Below are 23,506 nucleotides of genomic sequence, written 5' to 3'. Positions count from 1 at the left end.
TTACCATAGAAACACTCTTTTACTGTACATTCATGCTATCGTGCGCCTACTGTACATCTGGGGGTTTTCTATGTTTTGAAACATACAGCAGACATACTACTTTTACTGGGCATTTTAGATGCAGTACCATCTACAAAGGAGCCCACTTTTTTAGTGCACTGAAGATGCGCCCTGAGAGATGCTGGTACTAACTGAGACCATCTGTTGAAATGTTCAAAATGCAAACCAATTTATATTGGAATAAGTTTTTCCATTAAAAAAATGCCGGCATACACCAAAATGCATCAATTTAATTAGTTTTACTACACTGCTTACGGATTCAAACCCAAGTGTGTGTTCTAATCATGGCAGACTTGGTAACAGAGAACGAAAATGATTATTTTTGGACAAATGAGGGTTTACAACCTTATAATTTTTAAGCTAAATATACTGCTGCTTATAGTAGCCAGCACGAAGGAAGAGTGAGATGTTGGAGCAGACGGAAACCGGGAGAGGGAGAGGAAAGCAATTTTGACGCTTTAAATATGAAACTTGGAGCCAGGCTATTTTGACATAAATGGACTGCTTACCTAAAATTAACAGGAAACTTCCCTGGCCAGCTGGACCAGACGAACAACTGTCCATTGAGTGAGTCACTTTAACATCGATCCTAATACATGCAGCACACCATGCGTGTTAGTTAGGGGTGTAATGGTACATGTACTTGTATTGAACCGTTTCGGTACGGGGGTTTCGGTTCGGTTCGGAGGTGTACCGAACGGGTTTTCAAACGGACATATTAAGTAGCGTACCGCACCTTGTGTAAACAATGCACACTGAGGCACAAAACCAAAGGCATGATAGCAGCGACCGGGCTACGGTAGACTGACCATACCTCCTCATTTCACCGGATATGTCCTCTTTTGCGGGGCTGTCCGGGTCGAGTTACTTAAATGTCTCAAATGTCCGGCATTTTAACTTAGGGTTGCGTGTATTTTCAATGTACGTTCAGGGTAAAGAAGGGGTTAAAAACAAAACAAATTGTGCACGCAGCAGCATTCGTGAGGGAGGGGCGAGAGAGTTATGATAAACGCGCATGCGTCGCCAGGCTCTGCTTTTTACCCATAGATTTATCAGATTTTAATTTTTATTATCTATAACAGGGTAGTCAAAAGTGTGCCCCGGAAGCCATTTGCGGCCCACAGCTAATGTTTTAAAGGCCCACGACACATTCTAAAAAATACTATTAAAATTAACAAAAACATACACAAAAGTGAAATAAAAAAAGCTTAAAGGCTAAATGTAATTTAGAAAAAGTTGCAACGTTGACTAATAAAACAAAAGCTGTTTTTTTTTCTTTCAAACTGTCATTGCTCAATGCAAAATATTTAATCAAAATCAATGTTATTATGAATTATTGACCTATCCAAGGTTCCGATTACTTCACATCAAATATTCCACTAAGAAAAATATTTTCGGTGGAAGATTTTGCAAATTTGGTAAATAAACAACACAAAAATGTATATTTTGTTGTTTTCTTACTGTACCGAAAATTAAACGAACCGTGACCTCCGAACAGAGGTACATACCGAACCGTACCGTTACACCCCTAGTGTTAGTACTACTAAAGTACATAGGCTCTCTGGCTAGCTGTGTACAAACAAAACATGAAGTGTGGGCTAATACTTTACGGATACTGTAATATGCGTGTTCGTGTTTTTCAGTCAGTACAAATTGGTGTCGTATCACAGTGTTGTGTATTACAAACTCAAACGCTTTTCGAGTTGTTGCCAGAGTTAGCTTTTACGGTTAATACCGTAGCATGCTGATGTGTTACTAATATGGAAAAAAAAAAAAAAAAGAGTTCCTTAGTGTTACAAGTTACGTAACGTAAATAAAGCATTGTGGACGTTTTTTAATGCATTTTTAAAGTGATTTAGAGGTAGAATTGTGTTACGTCTGGGTCGCATGGTTCTGTGGTGGTCGTTTCCCCGAGATGCAGAAGGATGTCAGGAAGCAGCGTGCAGGTAAGAAGGTGATTTAGTCCAATGATGAAGCAAAAATACGAAAATGATAATGTGCCGATGGCGCGGGAAGCTCACGACAAAGCTTAACAAAGACTAGCAAACAAGGTAGAAGTTAGTAAATATAATCTTATATGAAAATAAATACCAACCGTAAGCATTGTGTTAAAGGAACAAGACAGCCAACCAGAGTGAGGAGTGAGGCAGGGATAAATAGCTTTCTGATTAGTGACCGGGAGCAGGTGAGCATCCCGACCACTAATCAGAGGTAGGTGCAGAAAATCAGCACCCATAGCAACTATGAAAACAAGCCAGGGTGCTGACACAGAAATAAACAACAACTAAGGAAATACCAAACTAAACATAACCTGACCAGGGCATTGCTAGCCACCTATATAGAATGACCCAATTTTTATATGTTAGAAAGCAATAAAAATAATTTCACAACACTGTAAGAGTCATTCTACTTACCAATCATGAATGCAAAGGCTCGCTCAGATCCAAGCACCATGTTGTGTGGGACCCCCAGAGTGAAAGCCTCATTGTGGTTTTCATCAGAGTCTTCCTTTCTCCAGATTTTAAACTCTCCAACTGATCCCCAGCCTGTGGAGAAGCCTATGTGTCGAATCTGGTTGAGGGGAAACACAATTTACTGACTGTACATTAGTTTGAGGAAAAAATTACCACAAGTGGTAGTCTTAAAAATCTTTCCAAAAAAAAGTCAAACCTGTGAAGGGGTCATTCCAGACCACTGAAGGATTACTGATGCATTGGACGGATATAAACCGTGGCCCACCTGAGGACAATAAAGTACAAAAGAAAAGATCCATAAATAGATTATGATGCCCTTGGTGGACAGTATGGAGCAAATGGAGCCGCATGCCAACCAATGAGTGGCAACCAAAGCAAATCGGCCTGTAAAGCGTGACATTACAACAAAGCTGGGCAAATATTTTGACTCGGGGGCCACATTGAGAGAAAAACATGTGTCTGGGGGGGCCAACGTGTACGTGTGTATAAATTATATATACACATTCAGCTGTAAAAATCTGCTGTACAGTATGTGTGTTTGGGTCCCTTTTTTTTCCAGGAACACTAATGCCAAAAGTCACAATGTCCGATACAGTTCTAAAAAAGTTATGACAGACCACCTCAAAAAAAGGAATGGAATTTTACCGTTTTTTACTGAAAGGGACACCCAAAATGTAGCTGAAAATAAAGAAAGTGGGACGTACATTATTAACTATGAACAATAAAACACTGAATATTAACAACTTATGAACATCGCTCCTCTTTTACTTCTCAGACCAGCTCCTCCATAGACATCTTTTACAATAAAAATGGAAACAGCCAAATATGAATGCAAAGGGTAATAAACCTACAATATGACATACTATGTATGACATTTATCCAGAAATTAGTTGTAAAAATCTGCTTCCACATCTGTTCCTGACACACGCGTTTTGGGCTGGCTGCTCTGAAAACAAATCCCGCCCACACTGCTTTGTTCCTGGTCTGAGCTGCTGTGATGTAATTACCGTAATAACTCGTACAACACTCAAAAGAGCAGATTTCAACCATTGAAATACTTTCTATAGTTCAAGACTTACGGTAATTTAAAAACAGCACTGCACATCATAATTGCCGCAACAGTTCTCCCGTCCAAAAGGCAAAACCTAGTAACTTACTTCTAGCTGATTTTGAGAAAACAAAGGAAAACCAATCTATCTTGATGCTGTCTTACAAAGATCTACAAAGTCATCAAACGTATGGATGTTTTCTTGAGCTTTCATTTTCTTGCCGATAGAGCCATGGATTGAATCTGCTCTCATGAACGTGTGCCCTTTCTCCAGATATTCTATCACAATCTCGGGTGGGCCCTATTCTGCGTTTGCACATTGGGCAAGAGCCGTGTACAGCGTCCAGTTTTTATTTTGACCTCCACAGTTATCTGCCCAAAAGATAATGCAAGGGGAAGAATCAAAAACAATACATTTAATGAAGGTGCTTGCAACGTCCTGGGCCAATCTTCCAAATATCCCCTCGTGCCATAATATCACATAATCAGGTTGACCGTCGGCCCCCATTCGTGCAAATGTCTCATTAAAAACAATAAGGCGACTGACAAAGAAGCTCCGATTGGTCCCTTGTGATACTAGGTTTTTTTGTTGTATCTACACGGTTATGTGGTAGTTGCTAGGTCCTGCCATGCGCGTGACAGCTTACTTACGGAACAAATTACAATATCGCATACACTAATGTAAAGCATATCACCTAGGAACTCCAAAATTATTATCAGCTCAGTTTTGACCAAAATTGAGTTACTGGGTTTTGCCTTTAGACGGGAGAGTTTTGATGTTAAAGGTCTAAAAAAATTATGTAGAACGGCCAGATAGAAAATCTTAATGGGCCGCATGTGGCCCGCGGGCTGTATTTTGAGAAGGCCTGTCAGTAAACATGGCGCCGAAAAAAATAAAATGAATCAATAAATTAATTAATTAATAAAAAAATGGCAACAGGCGACCTATCACCTCACTTTGCTTCCTGCGGCGTTTTTTTAATCTGAAGCCCAATTTGTTGCTCTTGCTGGTCCAGGATATTTATTCACTGGGTCCATCGCAACAATGGAGGGGTACACATTAAACATTTTTCAAGACTGTCTGTATCAATATGGTTTATATTCCTGAGTGGAATCAAACACCTACTTGCACCAGGCCTGCTTTCCAACTGATCCAGAAGCTGCGGAACTCGTCCCAGGAGAGGATGCCTGGCGTGGGGACAGTGACGAGCGCCTCGCCCATCTTGCCCAAACAGATCCAGGAACGGGAGTTCTGCCTGCCCCCCAGCACGATCTCAATCATTTCTGCGCTGTCATGGGGTGTGGGGGACAGGGCGAAATGGGCATCGTTGTGTGTCTTCACGGCCACCTGGAACTGGCTCATCTTGGCGGGCTTCTTCACGTACTGGTACTCGTACTTGTTGGGGGTTGAGATGTGGATCCTCTCTGATGATATCAATACAATTGTCAGGTTTAAGTCCACCACGCAACGATGGTACTTTCTAATAGAGGTGTCAAATTATCGCATTATTTGCAATTAATTAATTAGTCTTGTTTAGCATGTTATGTTTTTAAATCGTGTTAATCAGTTTTTTTATTTGTAACTATTTTTTCTGTATGCCTCTGAGATACATGTGTGTACGAGACAGCCAATCAAACTGGATCATGGAGAAACGTTTTACAACATTTAACTTCTACTTGTGAAAGATAGACATTTACTCATTAAATCTGTTCCCTTAAACCAGGGGTCGTCAACCTAAAATGTTGAAAGAGCCATATTGGACCAAAAATACAAAAACAAATATGTCTGGAGCCGCAAAAAATAAAAGCCATATTACATACAGATAGTGTCATGAGCTATAAATTTAATTAAGAGGACTTAAAGGCAACCCAATGAGCTCCTATATACCTACAAATGAGGCACAATGATGCAACATTTACATACAGCTAGCCTAAATAGCATGTTAGCATCTGTTAGCTTGCAGTCATGCAGTGACCAAATATGTCTGATTTGCATCCCACACAAGTCAATAACGTCAACAAAACTCACATTTGTGCATTCATGCACAGCGTTAAAAGTTTGGTGGACAAAATGAGACAGAAAAAAAAGGGGCATAAAACACGTCCTCGAAACATGAAAACAAACTACGGTGAGTTCAAGGACCAGCAAAACTAGTAGGACAAAACGGCGCTCGCCAAATACTCGAATCGGTGACGCATGTTTAATACAAACAGTGTGCTTTATAACAATTGGGGAGGTTTGTGTCATGTTTGTCCTCCTACAGAAACCATATTAAAAGTAAAAATATGTTTTTTCCCCTCATCTTTTTCTAATTTTCAAACATTTTGAAAAAGCTCTAGAGAGCCACTAGGGCGGCGCTAAAGAGCTGCATGTCGCTCTAGAGCCGCGGGTTGCCGACCCCGCCTTAAACCATTATGAGTTATTAAGCTAGCACTATGATAATTACTGTGAAAACACTGTAGATGTGCGGTCTTCAGCATTAATATGACCTTTAGTAAATAAAACAGACAGCATCTCTTTGAGTCTGTTAAAAACAATTCATGACTCTACGAAGATGTTTTTTTCTGTTTATAAATGTATCTTTATAATAATGTAATGAATTTAAATGAACATACCTCAGTTTTGGTGCAATTAAAAGCAAGATCAATTAGATTAATTCTTACAGATCACAGTTATTTAATCACATTGTTTTTAATTGCTTAACAGCAGTACTTCCTTGTATGGAGGTCAATTGTAATGATTCTCAATATAATCATGACCACCTTTTAGAGTCGCACAAAACATCTGAAGTCAAACTTCCATCATGCATCTGGCAAAGCTCATTAAGTTTCTCAAGGAGTAACACTTTAAGCGTGTTTTGTTTGTTCCTACATTTTTTTAAATAAACCCACCACAAAAGGGCTTGACAACATGCATTCCCACCATTAGACCCCTTTTAGTGAAGCCACCGTATTTTTCGGACTATAAGTCGCAGTTATTTTTCATAGTTTGGCCGGGGGTGCGACACATACTCCGGAGCGACTTATGTGTGAAATTATTAACGCATTACCGTAAAATATCAAATAATATTATTTATCTCATTCGCGGAAGAGACAAAGAAAATGTCAGCAATCGTCACATACACGTCAACCAATAAGAATTTGGCGGGGGAGGGTCATGGCAGAAGTGCATTGTGGGTCATGGAATGCTCACTGCTATATGCTATATGCTACTGCCGTAGCTATTAAAATGGTTAATTTCATCGTTGGCGGTAACTTATAAGAACTGAGAAGGGCTGAACAAAAATTGGACCGAAAAGGAAATCATGTTCTGCAGATTACAAGATGGACGTAGTGAAATATGCAGCAGAAAACGACAAGAGGAAGTGGCGCATACCTTTGGAGTTGGCAGAGTTGTTTAGAAGCGACATCGAGAAAGAAGATTTCATCGGATTTATCGATTAGGAGTGACAGATTGTTTGGTAAACGTATAGCATGTTCTATATGTTATAATTATTTGAATGACTCTTACCATAATGTTACGTTAACATACCAGGCACCTTCTCAGTTGGTTATTTATTAGGGCTGTGAATCTTTGGGTGTCCCACGATTCGATTCAATATCGATTCTTGGGGTCACGATTCGATAATATATAGATTTTTTCGATTCGATTCAATTCTCGATTCAAAAACAATATTTTTACGATTCAAAACGATTCTGTATTCATTCAATACATAGGATTTCAGCAGGATCTACCCCAGTCTGCTGACATGCTAGCAGAGTAGTAGATTTCTTTAAAAAAAGCTTTTATAATTGTAAAGGACAAAGTTTTATCAACTGATTGCAATAATGTAAATTTAACTATTAAACGAACCAAAAATATGACTCATTTTATCTTTGTGAAAACATTGGACACAGTGTGTTGTCAAGCTTATGAGATGCAAGTGTTAGCCACTGTGACACTATTGTTCTTTTTTTAAATTTTCACAAATGTCTAATGATAATGTCAATGATGGATTTTTAATCACTGCTATGCTGAAATTATAACTAATATTGATACTGTTGTTGATAATATTCATTTTTGTTTCACTACTTTTGGTTTGTTCTGTGTCGTGTGTGTTTCTCCTCTTAATTGCTCTGTTTATTGCAGTTCTGAGTGTTGCTGGGTCAGGTTTGGTTTTGGAATTGGATTGCATTGTTATGGTATTGCTGTGTAGTAGTTTGTTGGATTGATTAAAAAAAAAAAAAAATTTAAATCAAAAAAAAAAAATCGATTTTTTAAAAATGAGAATTAATTCTGAATCGCACAACGTACTCGAATCGATTTTTCCCACACCCCTATTATTTATGCGTCATATAACGTACTCTTATTCAGCCTGTTGTTCATTATTCTTTATTTATTTTAAATTGCCTTTCAAATGTCTATTCTTGGTGTTGGATTTTATCAAATACATTTCCCCTAAAAATGTTTTTTTTCTTCTTTATTATGCATATTCGGCCAATGCCACATATACTCCGGAGCGACTGACAGTCCGAAAAATACGGTATGTCTGAAATATTACTGAATGGCTAAACTTGCTATCAGATGCAGGAATATAAATACTCACCATTGGGACAGAAGAAGACACTATAGGTGTATTCCCTTGGCAAACCTTCTGGCTGCAAGGAAATTACGACACAGAAAAACATGTGATTTTTCTTGTGTCATTCTTCAGTGCAATGCAGTACACAACACTGGTAAATTGGTGCTCACATACCTCCACAAGGACAGTCCTGCGAACAAAATCAAAGCCAGTTGGTGACCTTCTTTCTTCCAAATCGTTTCCTGTTTTGCTTGCCTGTGGTGCGCCTGAGCAGCAGCTTGGTTCACTGTAGGCAATGGCTCGGGCTGTCAAGCAACAGGAAAACACAACAGTTAGTGTGCCTTGTTGTGTCTTTTTGGATTATTATCGCATGACATAGGTTCCAGCACGCCCCAAACCCCCGAGAGGGACAAGCGGTAGGAAATGGATGGATGGATGGATGTACTCTGTGTAACTATTATTTGTTTCTTGCATTTTTCTCGCAAATATAATGACAAATTATAATGGTTTTCAATCAGGTCATGCTTAAACAATTCTAATTTGGATCACCAGCAAATTATAGTAAAAAAAAATATTCCGAGCAAATCTGCAAATTGTATTTGTTTTCTATAATAAATAAATTCTCCATACTGCCAGTTTTTGGTAGGTGCTAGGGCCTATACTGGGTGACTTTGTGTAGGGACGTCCAAAGTGCGGCACAGGCCTCTATATATAACTTTAGTTCATCATTTATTAAACTTATTAGATATATACACTAATTTGCTTTGTCACATATCACAAGTGCCAACAGCACTGAACTGGACATTTAGTTGGTTCAGTTTGGCGTCACGGTTTTACATTCCATTTGCACTAGAGGATTTCAATCTTTATTTATTGATTCTATGTATACTGTATATTTCCATTACCTTATCCTGCATAATTATACAGTAAAACCTAAAATCAATAACACGCAGGTTGGGTCTTGGGCGCAGTTGGGTGTTCTAACAGGACAATGACCCCAAACACACATCAAAAGTGGTAAAGGAATGGCTAAATCAGGCTAGAATTAAGGTTTTAGAATGGCCTTCCCAAAGTCATAACTTAAACCCCATTGAGAACATGTGGACAATGCTGAAGAAACAAGTCCATGTCAGAAAACCAACAAATTCAGCTTAACTGCACCAATTTTGTCAAGAGGAATGGTCAAAAATTCAACCAGAAGCTTGTGGATGGCTACCAAAAGCGCCTTATTGCAGTGAAACTTGTCAAGGGACATGTAACCAAATATTAAAATTGCTGTATGTATACTTTTGACCCAGCAGGTTTGGTCACATTTTCAGTAGACCCATAATAAATTCATAAAATGAATGTTTTTTGTGACCAACTAATTTTAAATGTGCTCCAATCACTCTATCACAAAAAAATAAGAGTTGTAGAAATGATTGGAAACCTAAGACAGCCATGGCATAAGTGTATGTAAACTTTTGACCACGACTGTATGCTATTCTATTTACATTATAATGTACATATTACCGTTCTTCTGGTACTCTTAAATCTGGGACCTTACGTATTACATTTCGCCCCATCTGTGTGCTGCTATGAAAATAAGGTTTCTTGAATATAACCCAAAGCAAAATTATTGATTTATTGATCAGGTAGCTTGTTGATCTTTAGCATCCTTCATACCCAAAATGCATTAAAAGTGGCACCCCGCATCTTTCAATGTTTCTGTATGTGACCCTCTGTGGAAGAAGTTTGGACTTTTTGGACTTGAGGTAAAAGGCTGACTAGGACCTGGACTGATGACAGGACACATTGAGCAGGAGCTAATCCAACACAACCAATCATTCTCCTGCTAATAAGTCAATTATAATGATTCTCTTCCTTGGTGAAGCTGAACATGGCATTGTGCCATTATAGACATTGAGACTCACTTTTGGCAAATATTTAGGATTGTTTAAGTTACAAACCCCATTTCCATATGAGTTGGGAAATTGTGTTGGATGTAAATATAAACGGAATAAAATGATTTGCAAATGATTTTCAAACCGTATTCAATTGAATGCACTACAAAGACAAGATATTTGATGTTCAAACTCAAAGTCGACTTTTTTTTGCAAATAATAATTAACTTAGAATTTCATGGCTGCAAGGCGTGCCAAAGTAGTTGGGAAAGGGCATGTTCACCACTGTGTTACATCACCTTTTCTTTTAACAACACTCAATAAACGTTTGGGAACTGAGGAAACTAATTGTTGAATCTTTGAAAGTGGAATTTTTTCCCATTCTTGTTTTATGTAGAGCGTTGGTCGTTCAACAGTCACAGTCTCCGCTGTCGTATTTTACGCTTCATAATGCGCCAAACATTTTCGATGGGCACGATGTCAAATATTTCCAAAAGCAATTTGAAATGTGGACTCGTCAGACCACAGAACACTTTTCCACTTTGCATCAGTCCATCTTATATGATCTCGGGCCCAGAGAAGCCGGCGCCGTTTCTGGATGTTGTTGATAAATGGCTTTCGCTTTGCATAGTAGAGCTTTGACTTGCACTTACAGATGTAGTGACAGTGGTTTTCTGAAGTCTCCCGTCCAAAGGCAAAAAACCCAGTTACTCAATTTTGGTCAAAACTGGGCTGATAATAATTTCGAGTTCCTAGGTGATATGCTTTACATTAGTGTATGCGATATTGTAATTTTTTCCGTAAGTAAGATGTTACGCGCATGGCAGGACCTAGCAACTATCACATAACCGCGTAGATACAACAGAAAAACCTGGTATCTCAAGGGACGAATCGGAGCTACTTTGTCAGTCGCCTTATTGTCTTTAATGAGACGAATGGGGGCCGACGGTCAACCTGATTATGTGATATTATGGCACGAGGAGATATTTGGAAGATTGGCCCAGGACGTTGCAAGCACCTTCATTAAATGTATTGTTCTTGATTCTCCCCCTTGCATAGTCTTCTGGGCAGATAACTGTGGAGGTCAAAATCAAAACTGGACGCTGTACACGGCTCTTGCCCAATGTGCAAACGCAGAATGGGGCCCACCCGAGATTGTAATAAAATATCTGGAGAAAGGGCACATGTTCATGAGAGCAGATTCAATCCATGGCTCTATCGGCAAGAAAATGAAAGCTCAAGAAATCATCTATACGTTTGATGACTTTGTAGATCTTTGTAAGACAGCATCAAGTTTTGCCTTTGGACGGGAGAAGTGTTCCTGAGCCCATGTGGTGATATCTTTTAGAGATTGATGTCGTTTTTTGATACACTGCCGTCTGAGGGATTGAAGGTCACGGTCATTCAATGTTGGTTTCCAGCCATGCCGCTTACGCGGAGGGATTTCTCCAGATTCTCTGAACATTTCGATGATATAATGGACCGTAGATGATGAAATGCCTAAATTTCTTGCAATTGCACTTTGAGAAACTTTGTTCGTAAACTGTTTGACTCTTTGCCCACGCAGTTGTGGACAAAGGGGTGTACCTCGCCCCATCCTTTCTTGTGAAAGACTGAGCATTTTTTGGGAAGCTGTTTTTATACCTAATCATGGCACCCACCTGTTCCCAATTAGCCTGCAAACTTGTGGGATGTTCCAAATAAGTTTTTGATGAGCATTCCTCAACTTTATCAGTATTTATTGCCACCTTTCCCAACTTCTTTGTCACGTGTTGCTGGCATCAAATTCTAAAGTTAATGATTATATGCAAAAAAAAAAAATGTTTATCGGTTTGAACATCAAATATGTTGTCTTTGTAGCATATTCAACTGAATATGGGTTGAAAATGATTTGCAAATCATTGTAGTCCGTTTATATTTACATCTAACACAATTTCCCAACTCATACGGAAACGGGATTTGTATTTCTGTGATACATCAACATTATCAATGGCTGAGTTAAACCCAGCAGATGTAGCCATTCTTCTAAACCTTGTTTGTGGACATCTTGTACAACATACAGCACATTGCACAAGACAAACATGCCTGTACAAGGACCCTAGCATTGGAAACGTGGCCATGTGCCAGTGGCGTCTCTTTGTGTGTGTGTAGTGAGAGGGAAACATAAGGGGGGCCAAGGGGAGAAGAAGTGGGGCCATGGGGGGCCCATTGACCGCTGGTGACCTGCAAACTCATCAACATGCCACTGAGTGTCACAGCACAGCTGTGGCGGCTTCCCCGCTGTTGGCCAGCTTTGTTCTCACATACACCCAGAAGGGGAATGTTTGTACCTCAAGGTGGGCGAGCAGATCACACAGACACACACACAGCCTGCAGGGCACGACTTTTCTTACGGGCGCCACGCTGTAGAGGCCAAAGTCCTGCTACCAATATGAAAGACTATTGTGGGAGAATTACAATACAATCTTTGGCCCAGCTAATTTCACAACATTTGAAAGAGGATCTAATGACAATTGTGTATGGTAAAACGCTGAAAGTTGCATTTGAACCACAATTCCTTTGGCTTTTTTCAGTAACTAAAGCAGATCAGAAGGATTGAAGGGGATCAGATGTATATAATTGGAGTGATCGGAAATACGGCAATAATATTTTTACAGTTTTCCAGTAACGGTCAATTTACCTTTTTAATCAGTACAACACCACTACCAATTTTTGTAGCATTCACCTCCACAATACCTTCTCATAATCCACCACCATTCTCACATTCATGAGAGGTGCATTCACAGGCATCACAACTCCCAACATCAACACAAAGTTGGCTTTTTCAGGATGGAGATATTGGTAGTACTTCAATGTCATCGTTGACAGAGGATACACCTATAATATTTTGCATAATAAACACAGGTATCACACCAAAGGATTTATTGAGGGCCATTTTCTCATGTTTTTACAGGCTTGAAGTTAAGCACATTTCCTGCAAATTCGTATTCTCTCATCTCGCCTGCGGACAAGCCCGCCCTTTGTAAGTGAGGCACAAGTGCTTAAGTCGTTAATAAAGGTAGGCTTTGCTAATGAAACAGAATTCGCCATGATGCCTTTTTTGGCTCTGTGAAAATAATGGAAAATGGAGTTTTAAAGGCCTACTGAAACCCACTACTACCAACAGCGCAGTCTGATAGTTTATGTATCAATGATGAAATCTTAACATTGCAACACATGCCAATACGGCCGGTGTAGTTTACTAAATTGCAATTTTAAATTTCCCGCGAAGTATCCTGAATGATGACGCTTATGTTGACGCGTGCTTGTGACGTTATTGGTTGGAGCAGACATGTTCTCTCAGCACCACACACAGCTAAAAGTTGTCTCTTTTCATCGCATAATTACACAGTATTTTGGACATCTGTGTTGCTGAATCTTATGCAATTTGTTCAATTAATAATGGAGACTATAAAGAGGAATGCTGTTGGTGGAAAGCGGTGGATTGCAGCTGCCTTTAGCAACCGAAACACAGCCGGTGTTTCTTTGTTTGTTGTGAAGCGAACATGTTTCTTCTCTACGTAAACCAGTAAGTGTTTGGATGGGGAAATTGTGATATTAAGTCGGCTCTTACCGGAGACTTGAGTGGATTATGCGACCTCATCCTGCAGCTCAAAAAGGCAGCTGTGATCTTGGCTCCTCGGCTTCTCTCAGAGACGCTAGCGTTCACCGCAGCCATCCGACTTTCAGGTATGACTTTATAATCTCACTAAAATACTATTAACACAATAAGCAGATAAGGGATTTTCCAGAATTATCCAAGTTAATGTGTCTAATTACATCTGAAATGCTCACACTGCCGCCGCCTGGAGCGGTCGCCTTTTCTTTCTTTTTTTGTGTGCTTGACTCTAACTTTCCTCATGCACGAATCTTTCATCCTCGCTCAAATTAATGGGGAAATTGTCGCTTTCTCGGTTCAAATAGCTCTTGCTGCTGGAGGCTATGATTATAAACAATGTGAGGATGTGAGGAGCCCTACAACCAGTGACGTCACGTGCACATCGTCTTCTACTTCCGGTAAAGGCAAGGCTTTTTTATTAGCGACCAAAAGTTGCAAACTTTATCGTCGATGTTCTCTACTAAATCCTTTCAGCAAAAATATGGGGATATCGCAAAATGTTCAAATATGACACATAGAATTTACCTGCTATCCCCGATTAAACAAGAAAATCTCATTTCAGTAGGCCCTTAATAACATTGTGAATGTCAATGAAATTCATGAAAAAAATTAACACTTTAAATTTGAAAAGACTGTTTAAATCAGGCCGTGCTAGATTTTGTATGTGTGTGTATGCACACTAAAATAGTTTTCTTCTTTCTGGCTGGTGTAAACTGGAATCTGTAGATTAAACTTTGTTTCACTTATGTTATTTGCGATGTTAAGAGTTCTGTTATGTACAAATATTTGTGAAGACATGACAGGTCCTAGGGCCTTAACAGCTGTGTCCGTGGCATAGCTCCGTTGGTATAGCGAGCGTGCCAGCAACTTGAGGGTTCTAGGTTCAATCCCCGCTTCTACGTTCGATCCCTGCTTCTGCCAACCTAGTCCCTGCTGCAGTGTCCTTGTGCAAGACAATTCACCCAACTGCTCCCAGTGCCACCCACACTGGTTTAAATGTAACTTAGATAATGGGTTTCACTATGTAAAAGCGCTTTGAGTCAGTGGACAAAAGCGCTATATAAATATAGTTCATTTCATGTCTGTGTTTCATGTGTATCTGCGTGACTGACCGTTTGATATTAACAGTCAAAAAGTCAATCGATTAAAATTAATTTCATGTTTCGGTTATGCACCTGGGGATAGGTTGATTGGCAACACTAAATTGGCCCTAGTGTGTGAATGTGAGTGTGAATGTTGTCTGTCTATCTGTGTTGGCCCTGTGATGAGGTAGAGACTTATCCAGGGTGTACACTGCCTTCCGCCCGAATGCAGCTGAAATAGGCTCCAGCACCCCCCACTACCCCAAAAGGGACAAGCGGTAGAAAATTGATGGATGGGTCATTATGCTTCCTATATTTGTGGAGAATAAACCGATTGTTGATCACCTCCTCTGCCTTTTTATAGCATCTAAAACACACCATTTCTATTACATAGTCGCATATTGCAATTATCACAATCAAGTCGAAATTGTTGTGTACATTGAACATTTCAAGATGTCCAAACGTGGCCGATATATGCACAGCCGTCTTGCGTGTTATTCCTTAGTCGCACCCTTCTTATTGCTCCCACTTACACAGAGACACAACAAACGATGCACATTTTGATTTTTTTGGTTGGTAATTCAGTGGCATTATGGTCGTTATATACTTGTCTCAAATGTGGATGTTTGCAGGTGTCTCCAATGGAGGCAATCCAAATATATTTTGATAGCTTTCTGGAAGCCTCTCTTATTATTTTATTACTTGTTTGTTTACTTTCACTGAAGCACATGGAGAATATGGCCTGAAAATGTATTTAAAAATGTGCTGAAGTTGGGGCAGATGTGTAGTTCTGTCAAGAGTTAAAGGCCTACTGAAACCCAAAACTACCGACCACGCAGTCTGATAGTTTATATATCAATGATGAAATATTAACATTGCAACACATGCCAATACGGCCTTTTTAGTTTACTAAATTGCAATTTTAAATTTCCCGCGAAGTGTCCTGTTGAAAACGTCGCCGAATGCTGACGTGTACGCGTGACGTCACGGACTGTTGGGAAATATTAGCGCTGAGCACACACACAGCTAAAAGTCGTCTGCTTTAACCGCATAATTACACAGTATTTTGGACATCTGTGTTGCTGAATCTTTTGCAATTTGTTCAATTAATAATGGAGAAGTCAAAGTAGAAAAATGGAGTTGGGAAGCTTTAGCCTTTAGCCACACAAACACACGGTGATTCCTTGTTTAAAATTATTGGAGGTGAAACTTTATTATGGATCAGAGCAGTCAAGCGAACATGGATCCCGACCAAATGTCAAGCAGCAGTTTTCGGTGAGAGAATTGTAGTAAAAAGTCGCAACTTACCGGAGATCCGCTGAGCTTGTGCTGTCTGTACAGCTGCCGTCGACTTCCATCAGACACTGGCGTCAAGACACCCGTGGACAAACCCCTTCCGACTATCAGGTACTATTAAACTCACTAAAACACTAGCAACACAATAGAAATATAAGGGATTTCCCAGAATATCAAAATAAATGTGTCTAAAAACATCTGAATCCGTCCCAATGCAATCGCGTTTTTTTTTAAACTAGATAATTTTTTTTTTGTAGTCCGTCGCTATCAATATCTCAAACACGAATCTTTCATCCTCGCTCAAATTAATGGGGAAATTGTCGTTTTCTCGGTCCGAAAAGCTCTTTTTGTTGGAGGCTCCCATTAAAAACAATGTGAGGATGTGAGGAGCCATCAAAGGGTGACTTAATCGTCTGCGACTTCCGGTAAAGGCAGGGTTTTTTTGTTAGTGACCAAAAGTTGCGAACTTTATTGGCGATGTTCTCTACTAAATCCTTTCAGCAGAAATATGGCAATAACGCGAAATGATCAAGTATGACACATAGAATGGACCTGCTATCCCCGTTTGAATAAGAAAATCTAATTTCAGTAGGCCTTTAAATCAGACGAGGAGAACAAATAAACTATCAAAAGTGTGGGCTATATGTGGATACCTGTAATGTTTGCTGGGCCGAGGTCACTAAAAGCAAAAACTATGGTGGTTGAAGTAGCATCTCCGGGAGCCACGCACTTCTTCCTGGTGAGGTGATGTTTTCCCAGATGACCAATGAACTTGATGCCCTTTGGAACTGACACTTTAATGTGAACCTGTAAAAAAAATGTAAAAAGTAAAATGAAAAAGCAGGAGGCAAACAATAATTTTCAGCATGTCCCGCCCTCATAAGAAGCCTTCTCGCCAAGCAGATCTCTTTGAAATATTATAGCTGACTGACTCACACTTCACAAGCTCCTCTGAGAATTTAAATTCCACTCATTTTCCAGCTCTCAGAAGAAGGATGCCCTTTTATCCAAGCCCCAAAAGTCATAAGTTACAGGAGCAGAAGATATAGGAATTGCAAGTTGCTGGGAAGAAACTGGATGCGCCGCTTAGCATCTTCACCTAACACGAAATCAGAGCAAGGCACGCACAGGCGGATTTGCAAAAATAATGATGTCATCTCTTCGGAGTGCGGCATGGACCCACTTAAGAGCCAACATGGAATTGATAGAGGCTCCTCAAAGTGATGGGATAATATTCTATATTTTGTTTCATTAACAATCACATGGAAATTCCTATTCTGGAATAGTACTCTGGTCTGAACCAAAAAGAAAACAAGACACTTGGTGCATAGTGTGATTCGCTTAGCACATCGGTGTCAAACTCTGGCCCGCGGGCCAAATCTGGCCCACCGTGTAATTTAATTTGGCCCTTGAGGCAATATGAATTTAGCATTAGAGCTGGCCCGCCGGTGTTATACAGCATCGATGCCGCTGTAACACCGCATTCACCGCTAATACTCATACTTGTCAACCCTCCTAATTTTCCCGGTAGACTCCCGAAGTTCAGTGCCCCTCCCGAAAATCAACCATTCTCCCGATTTCTACCTGGACAACTATATTTGAGGCGTGCATTTAAGGCACTGCCTTTAGCGTTCTCTACAACCTGTCGTCACGTCCGCTTTTCCTCCATACTAACAGCGTGTCACATAATATTTGTGGCATTTACACACACACACACACACACACACACACACACACACACACACACACACACACACACATGCACAAGTGAATTCAAGGCATACTTGGTCAACAGCCATACAGGTCACACTGAGGGTGGCCGTACAAACAACTTTAGCACTGTTACAAATATGCGCCACACTGTGAACCCACACCAAACAAGAATGACAAAGACATTTCGGGTGAACATCCGCACCGTAACACAACAGAACAAACACCCAGAACCCCTTGCAGAACTAACTCTTCCGGGAAACTTCCAGCAAACTGACCCATAATTAACGTTTTATTCATGCATTTTCTCTTGATACTTCAAGGTTTGAATGTTTGGTTCATTCATTATTGTTATTTTATTTTCAAATTTATTATTAGACTGTGGAAAAAAAATATTTACCTCAGAAGATTGCAAATAGAAAAAAAGGCATAACATTTTTATTTAAATTTTATTTTATATGCCATTGATATTTTTTTAATTATTATTATTATTGTTTGAAACTGGATTTTGCATGTCACTAAAGTTATATAAGCCTTGCTTGTTCAATATTTAATGCAAAACTTGTTTGGGTCCCTATTAAAAGGTTAATTTGTTCAAACTTGGCCCGTGGCTTTGTTCCGTTTAAAATTTTGGCCCACTCTGTATTTGAGTTTGACACCCCTGGCTTAGCATTTACAATGTCATTTTTGTCAAGGATCTCTGTCCACTTATTTTGCACACACCAGCGTTCAAACTTGACCAAATGAACCACACTAGCAGACTAAATGCACCAAATGTAGATATAAGTTTCTAACAACCTCACATTTTAAATCCCATGAAGCCCGTTAAACACTTGATTCCAGTCAACCCTCATCATACCTCAGCACATGTGGTCAAATAGTTGTAGACGGTCAGGGGAACTTTGGTTTGCTCCCCTCGGATCAAACTGTAAGGCAACGTGAAGTCAACAAAGAAGCTCTTGAAGGTACGAAGCTCCGCCCTCTCCGCCAAGCCCAGCCCTTTTTCTTTCGACAAGCCGACGGCCTCTGTGACCCACGTGGTGATCGAGTCGGGCACGTCCAGTCGCAGCTCGCCATCGCCTGTTTCGGCGCTGTTGGTTACACGGGAAATGCACCTGTGTCAATATGAGCTGGGCCATGCAACCCTTAAAGGCCTACTGAAATGAGATTTTCTTATTTAAACTGGGATAGCAGGTCCATTCTATGTGTCATACTTGATCATTTCGCGATATTGCCATATTTTTGCTGAAAGGATTTAGTAGAGAACATCCACGATAAAGTTTGCAACATTTTGTTGCTCATAAAAAAGCCTTGCCTTTACCGGAAGTAGAAGACGATGTGCGCTATTCGGACCGAGAAAGCGACGATTTCCCCATTAATTTGAGCGAGGATGAAAGATTCGTGGATGAGGATATTGATAGTGAAGGACTAGAAAAAAAAAAAAAATTAAATAAAAAGAAAAAGTGACGGCTCCGGGCAGCAGCAGTGTAAGCGTTTCAGATGTAATTAGACACGTTTACTAGGATCATTCTGCAAGATCCCTTATCTGCTTATTGTGTTAATAGTATTTTAGTGAGATTGTAAAGTTATACCTGAAAGTCGGAGGGCCGCGGTGAACGCCAGTGTCTTTGAGAGAACCCGAGGACCCAAGATCACAGCTGCATTTTTGAGCTGGAGAATGAGGTTCCATAATCCACTAAAGTGTGCGGTAAGAGCTGACTTAATATCACAATTTTCCCATCCAAACACTTGCTGGTTGACGTAGAGAAACATGTTCGCTTGACCGCTCTGTGTTAAAACTTCACAACAAACAAAAAAACACCGGCTGTGTTTCGGTGCCAAAGGCAGCTCTCCTGTCCAAAGGCAAAACCTAGTAACTCACTTCTAGCTGATTTTGAGAAAACAAAGGAAAACCAATCTATTTTGATGCTGTCTTACAAAGATTTACAAAGTCATCAAACGTATAAATGTTTTCTTGAGCTTTCATTTTCTTGCCGATTGAGCCATGGATTGAATCTGCTCTCATGAACGTGTGCCCTTTCTCCAGATATTTCATCACAATCTCGGGTGGGCCCCATTCTGCGTTTGCACATTGGGCAAGAGCCGTGTACAGCGTCCAGTTTTTATTTTGACCTCCACAGTTATCTGCCCAAAAGAGTATGCAAGGGGAATAATCAAGAACAATAGATTTAATGAAGGTGCTTGCAACGTCCTGGGCCAATCTTCCAAATATCCCCTTGTGCCATAATATCACATAATCAGCTTGACCGTCGGCCCCCATTCGTGCAAATATCTCATTAAAGACAATAAGGCGACTGACAAAGAAGCTCCGATTGGTCCCTTGAGATACTAGGTTTTTCTGTTGTATCTACGCGGTTATGTGGTAGTTGCTGGGTCCTGCCATGGGCGTAACAGCTTACTTACGGAACAAATTACAATATTGCATACACTAATGTAAAGTATATCACCTAGGAACTCCAAAATTATTATCAGCTCAGTTTTGACCAAAATTGAGTTACTGGGTTTTGCCTTTGGACGGGAGAGCTGTAATTCACCGCTTTCCACCAACAGCATTATTCTTTATAGTCTCCATTATTAATTGAACAAATTGCAAAAGATTCAGCAACACAGATGTCCAAATTACTGTGTAATTATGCGATGAAAAGAGACGACTTTTAGCCATAAGTGGTGCTGGGCTAATGTGCCCGTCCAACATTGACGTCACAAACACGCATCATCATACTCGTCATCATTCCGCGACGTTTTCAACAAGAAACTCCGCGGGAAATTTAAAATTTTAATATATTAAACTAAACCGGCTGTATTGGCATGTGTTGCAATGTTAATATTTCATCATTGATATATAAACTATCAGACTGCGTGGTCGGTAGTAGTGGGTTTCAGTAGGCCTTTAATGAAGTTGGCTTAGTATAATAAAGTTAAATAAATGTTTATTATTCTATCTGACCAGAATCCACTTTAATAGACTTTATAGAAAATCCGGGCATTGCTAGCTTAAAGGACAGTGAAGTATTATCCACAGGCATATGGAAATCAATGAATGGTTGATATATGTTGGCCCAAAATGAATCAGTGAAGTTGTTGAGGTGTGATAGTTTTGTCCAAGATTGGCAAGTTTAAAGAAGACATATTCAAACACAAACAGAAACAGTTTACGGACCGAACAGAATTGGACTCTAATGGATTTATGTTATTTGTTGCACTTTGCTCCCGTCATATTTACAAAAAAAAAAAAAAACATCAGGTTTGACATACCTGACGTTGAGGCAGTGCCACACCCATGTCTCCGGGAAGAATGTTCGCCTCCGCTTCTCTGGTCTGCGAGCCAAACACAAGCTGACATCAGTCAAAGGCCTCAGCTGCTCACAATAAAACAACACCATAAAAGGAAACAGTGATTTATACAGGATTTGCATGCTGACATCCTACTAAGTCGCATCATGTGTTTAATGTTCATCACCAGAATGAGTAGCATTAAGGAATGTCCGTGCGGAATATGGTACGAGCAATCAGTTCCTAATGCCTTTGTTTTCTTCTGCTCGGCCGTTTTCGGAGAGCTGATTGAACACGGAGATGTTTGTGATTAAAGTCATGCATATAAAACAGACTTCTAGTCCAAGAAAACATTTATGCATTTTTACTACACAGCATTAAAGACTCTACTGCAGGGGTCACCAACACGGTGCCCGATGGCACCAGGTAATTCCGTAAGGACCAGATGAGTCGCCCGCTGGCCTGTTCTAAAAATAGCTCAAATAGCAGCACTTACCAGTGAGCTGCCTCTATTTTTTAAATTGTATTTATTTACTAGCAAGCTGGTCTCGCTTTGGTCGACATTTTTAATTCTAATAGAGACAAAACTCAAATAGATTTTGAAAATCCAAGAAAATATTTTGAAGACTTGGTCTTCACTTGTTTAAATAAATAAATTAATTTTTTTACTTTGCTTCTTATAACTTTCAGAAAGACAATTTTATTGAAAAAATACAACCTTAAAATTAATTTTAGGAATTTAAAAAACATATACCTTTTTACCTTTTAAATTCCTTCCTCTTTTTTCCTGACAATTTAAATCAATGTTCAAGTATTTTTTTTTTGTAAAGAATAATAAATACATTTTAATTTAATTCTTCATTTTAGCTTCTGTTTTTTCGATGAAGAATATTTGTGAAATATTTCTTCAAACTTATTATGATTAAATTTCAAAAAAATTATTCTGGCAAATCAAGAAAATCTGTAGAATAAAATTAAAATCTTAATTCAAAGTCTTTTGAATTTATTTTTAAATTTTTGTTCTGGAAAATCTAGAATAAATAATGATTCGTCTTTGTTAGAAATATAGCTTGGTCCAATTTGTTGTATATTCTAACAAAGTGCAGATTGGATATTAACCTATTTAAAACATGTCATCAAAATTCTAAAATTAATCTTAATTAGGAAAAAATATTAATGATGTTCCATAAATACTTTTTTTTATTTTTTTCAAAAAGATTCGAGTTAGCTAGTTTTTCTATTCATTTTTTTTCGGTTGAATTATGAATTTTAAAAGAGTCGAAATCGAAGATACACTATGTTTCAAAATTTTATTTTAACTTTTTTCGTGTTTCCTCCTCTTTTAAACCGTTCAATTAAGTGTTTCTTTTACCATTTATTCTCTACAAAAAAACTTCTGTAAAAGGAAAAAAAATGTACGACGGAATGACAGACAGAAATACCCATTTTTTAAAATATATATATAGATTTATTTATTAAAAGGTAAATTGAGCAAAATGGCTATTTCTGGCAATTTATTTAAGTGCGTATCAAACTGGTAGCCCTTCGCATTAATCGGTACCCAAGAAGTAGCCCTTGGTTTCAAAAAGGTTGGTGAACCCTGCTCTACTGTAGCTGTATATAATCTGATCCGTCATTTATCATCCGGGGACGGCGTGGCAAAGTTGGGAGAGTAGCCGTGCCAGCAATCTGAGGGTTACTGGTTCAATTCCCACCTTCTACCATCCTAGTCACGTCCGTTGTGTCCTTGAGCAAGATACTTCACCCTTGCTCCTGATAGGGCCCGGTTAGCGCCTTGCATGGCAGCTCCCACCATCAGTGTGTGAATGTGTGTGTGAATGGGTGAATGTGGAAATAGTGTCAAAGCGCTTTGAGTTCCTTAAAAAAAGGTAGAAAAGCGCTATACAAGTACAACCCATATACCATTTAAAACAGCAAGCCAGCCAAAAATAAATTACTCTTGAGCTGAAATACCTAAAAAAAAAAAGGACTGTATTATTTGGTCAATTATGATTTCTGCTTCAGAATGACATGATGGAATTCAATTAACCACAGTTCTCCAGTGCTGGCAGCACTAATGCATCCCTAGACCATGACCCTAGCACCACCATATATGACTGTCGGCAAGAAAATCCTTGTGTTGATATCTATTTAAAAAATAATGGCTGCTTGTTGGCTAATATTAAGGAGATGGTAAAGCTATGCTGCTATACAAGCTGCACACAGACGACTCTAACGTACATACAAGTCTAATTTCTACAGAATTGAGAAGATATGGTATCCTGTTGTAATATCGGCTGGCAGTTTTGTACTTTTCTGAGATACTGTACTTTTGGGCAGTGGTTCTCAAATGGGGGTACGCGTACCCCTGGGGGTACTTGAAGTTATGCCAAGGGGTACATGAGATTTTTTTTTTAATTCTAAAAATAGCAACAACTC

The 23,506-nt window shown here is 39.3% G+C and overlaps 1 protein-coding gene across 1 annotated transcript in view; it reads right to left on the bottom strand.

The window, feature by feature from the left end:
* cpamd8 (C3 and PZP like alpha-2-macroglobulin domain containing 8) overlaps window positions 1-23,506 on the bottom strand; it is a 151,788-nt gene that overhangs the window by 61,902 nt on the left and 66,380 nt on the right. The window contains exons 19-26 of the mRNA XM_061888885.1: window positions 21,050-21,112; window positions 18,633-18,864; window positions 16,717-16,870; window positions 8,319-8,449; window positions 8,169-8,220; window positions 4,709-5,007; window positions 2,731-2,799; window positions 2,475-2,631 (exon numbers count right to left, since the gene is read on the bottom strand). Coding sequence (XP_061744869.1) covers window positions 2,475-2,631; window positions 2,731-2,799; window positions 4,709-5,007; window positions 8,169-8,220; window positions 8,319-8,449; window positions 16,717-16,870; window positions 18,633-18,864; window positions 21,050-21,112 — 1,157 coding nt within the window. The remainder of the gene's footprint in view (window positions 1-2,474; window positions 2,632-2,730; window positions 2,800-4,708; window positions 5,008-8,168; window positions 8,221-8,318; window positions 8,450-16,716; window positions 16,871-18,632; window positions 18,865-21,049; window positions 21,113-23,506) is intronic.

Source organism: Nerophis ophidion, linkage group LG26, assembly GCF_033978795.1.
Source record: "Nerophis ophidion isolate RoL-2023_Sa linkage group LG26, RoL_Noph_v1.0, whole genome shotgun sequence".
In the NCBI taxonomy this organism is placed as follows: Eukaryota; Metazoa; Chordata; class Actinopteri; order Syngnathiformes; family Syngnathidae; genus Nerophis; species Nerophis ophidion.
The sequence above is the reverse complement of the archived record's forward strand: the minus strand, read 5'-3'. Positions and strand labels throughout refer to the sequence as shown.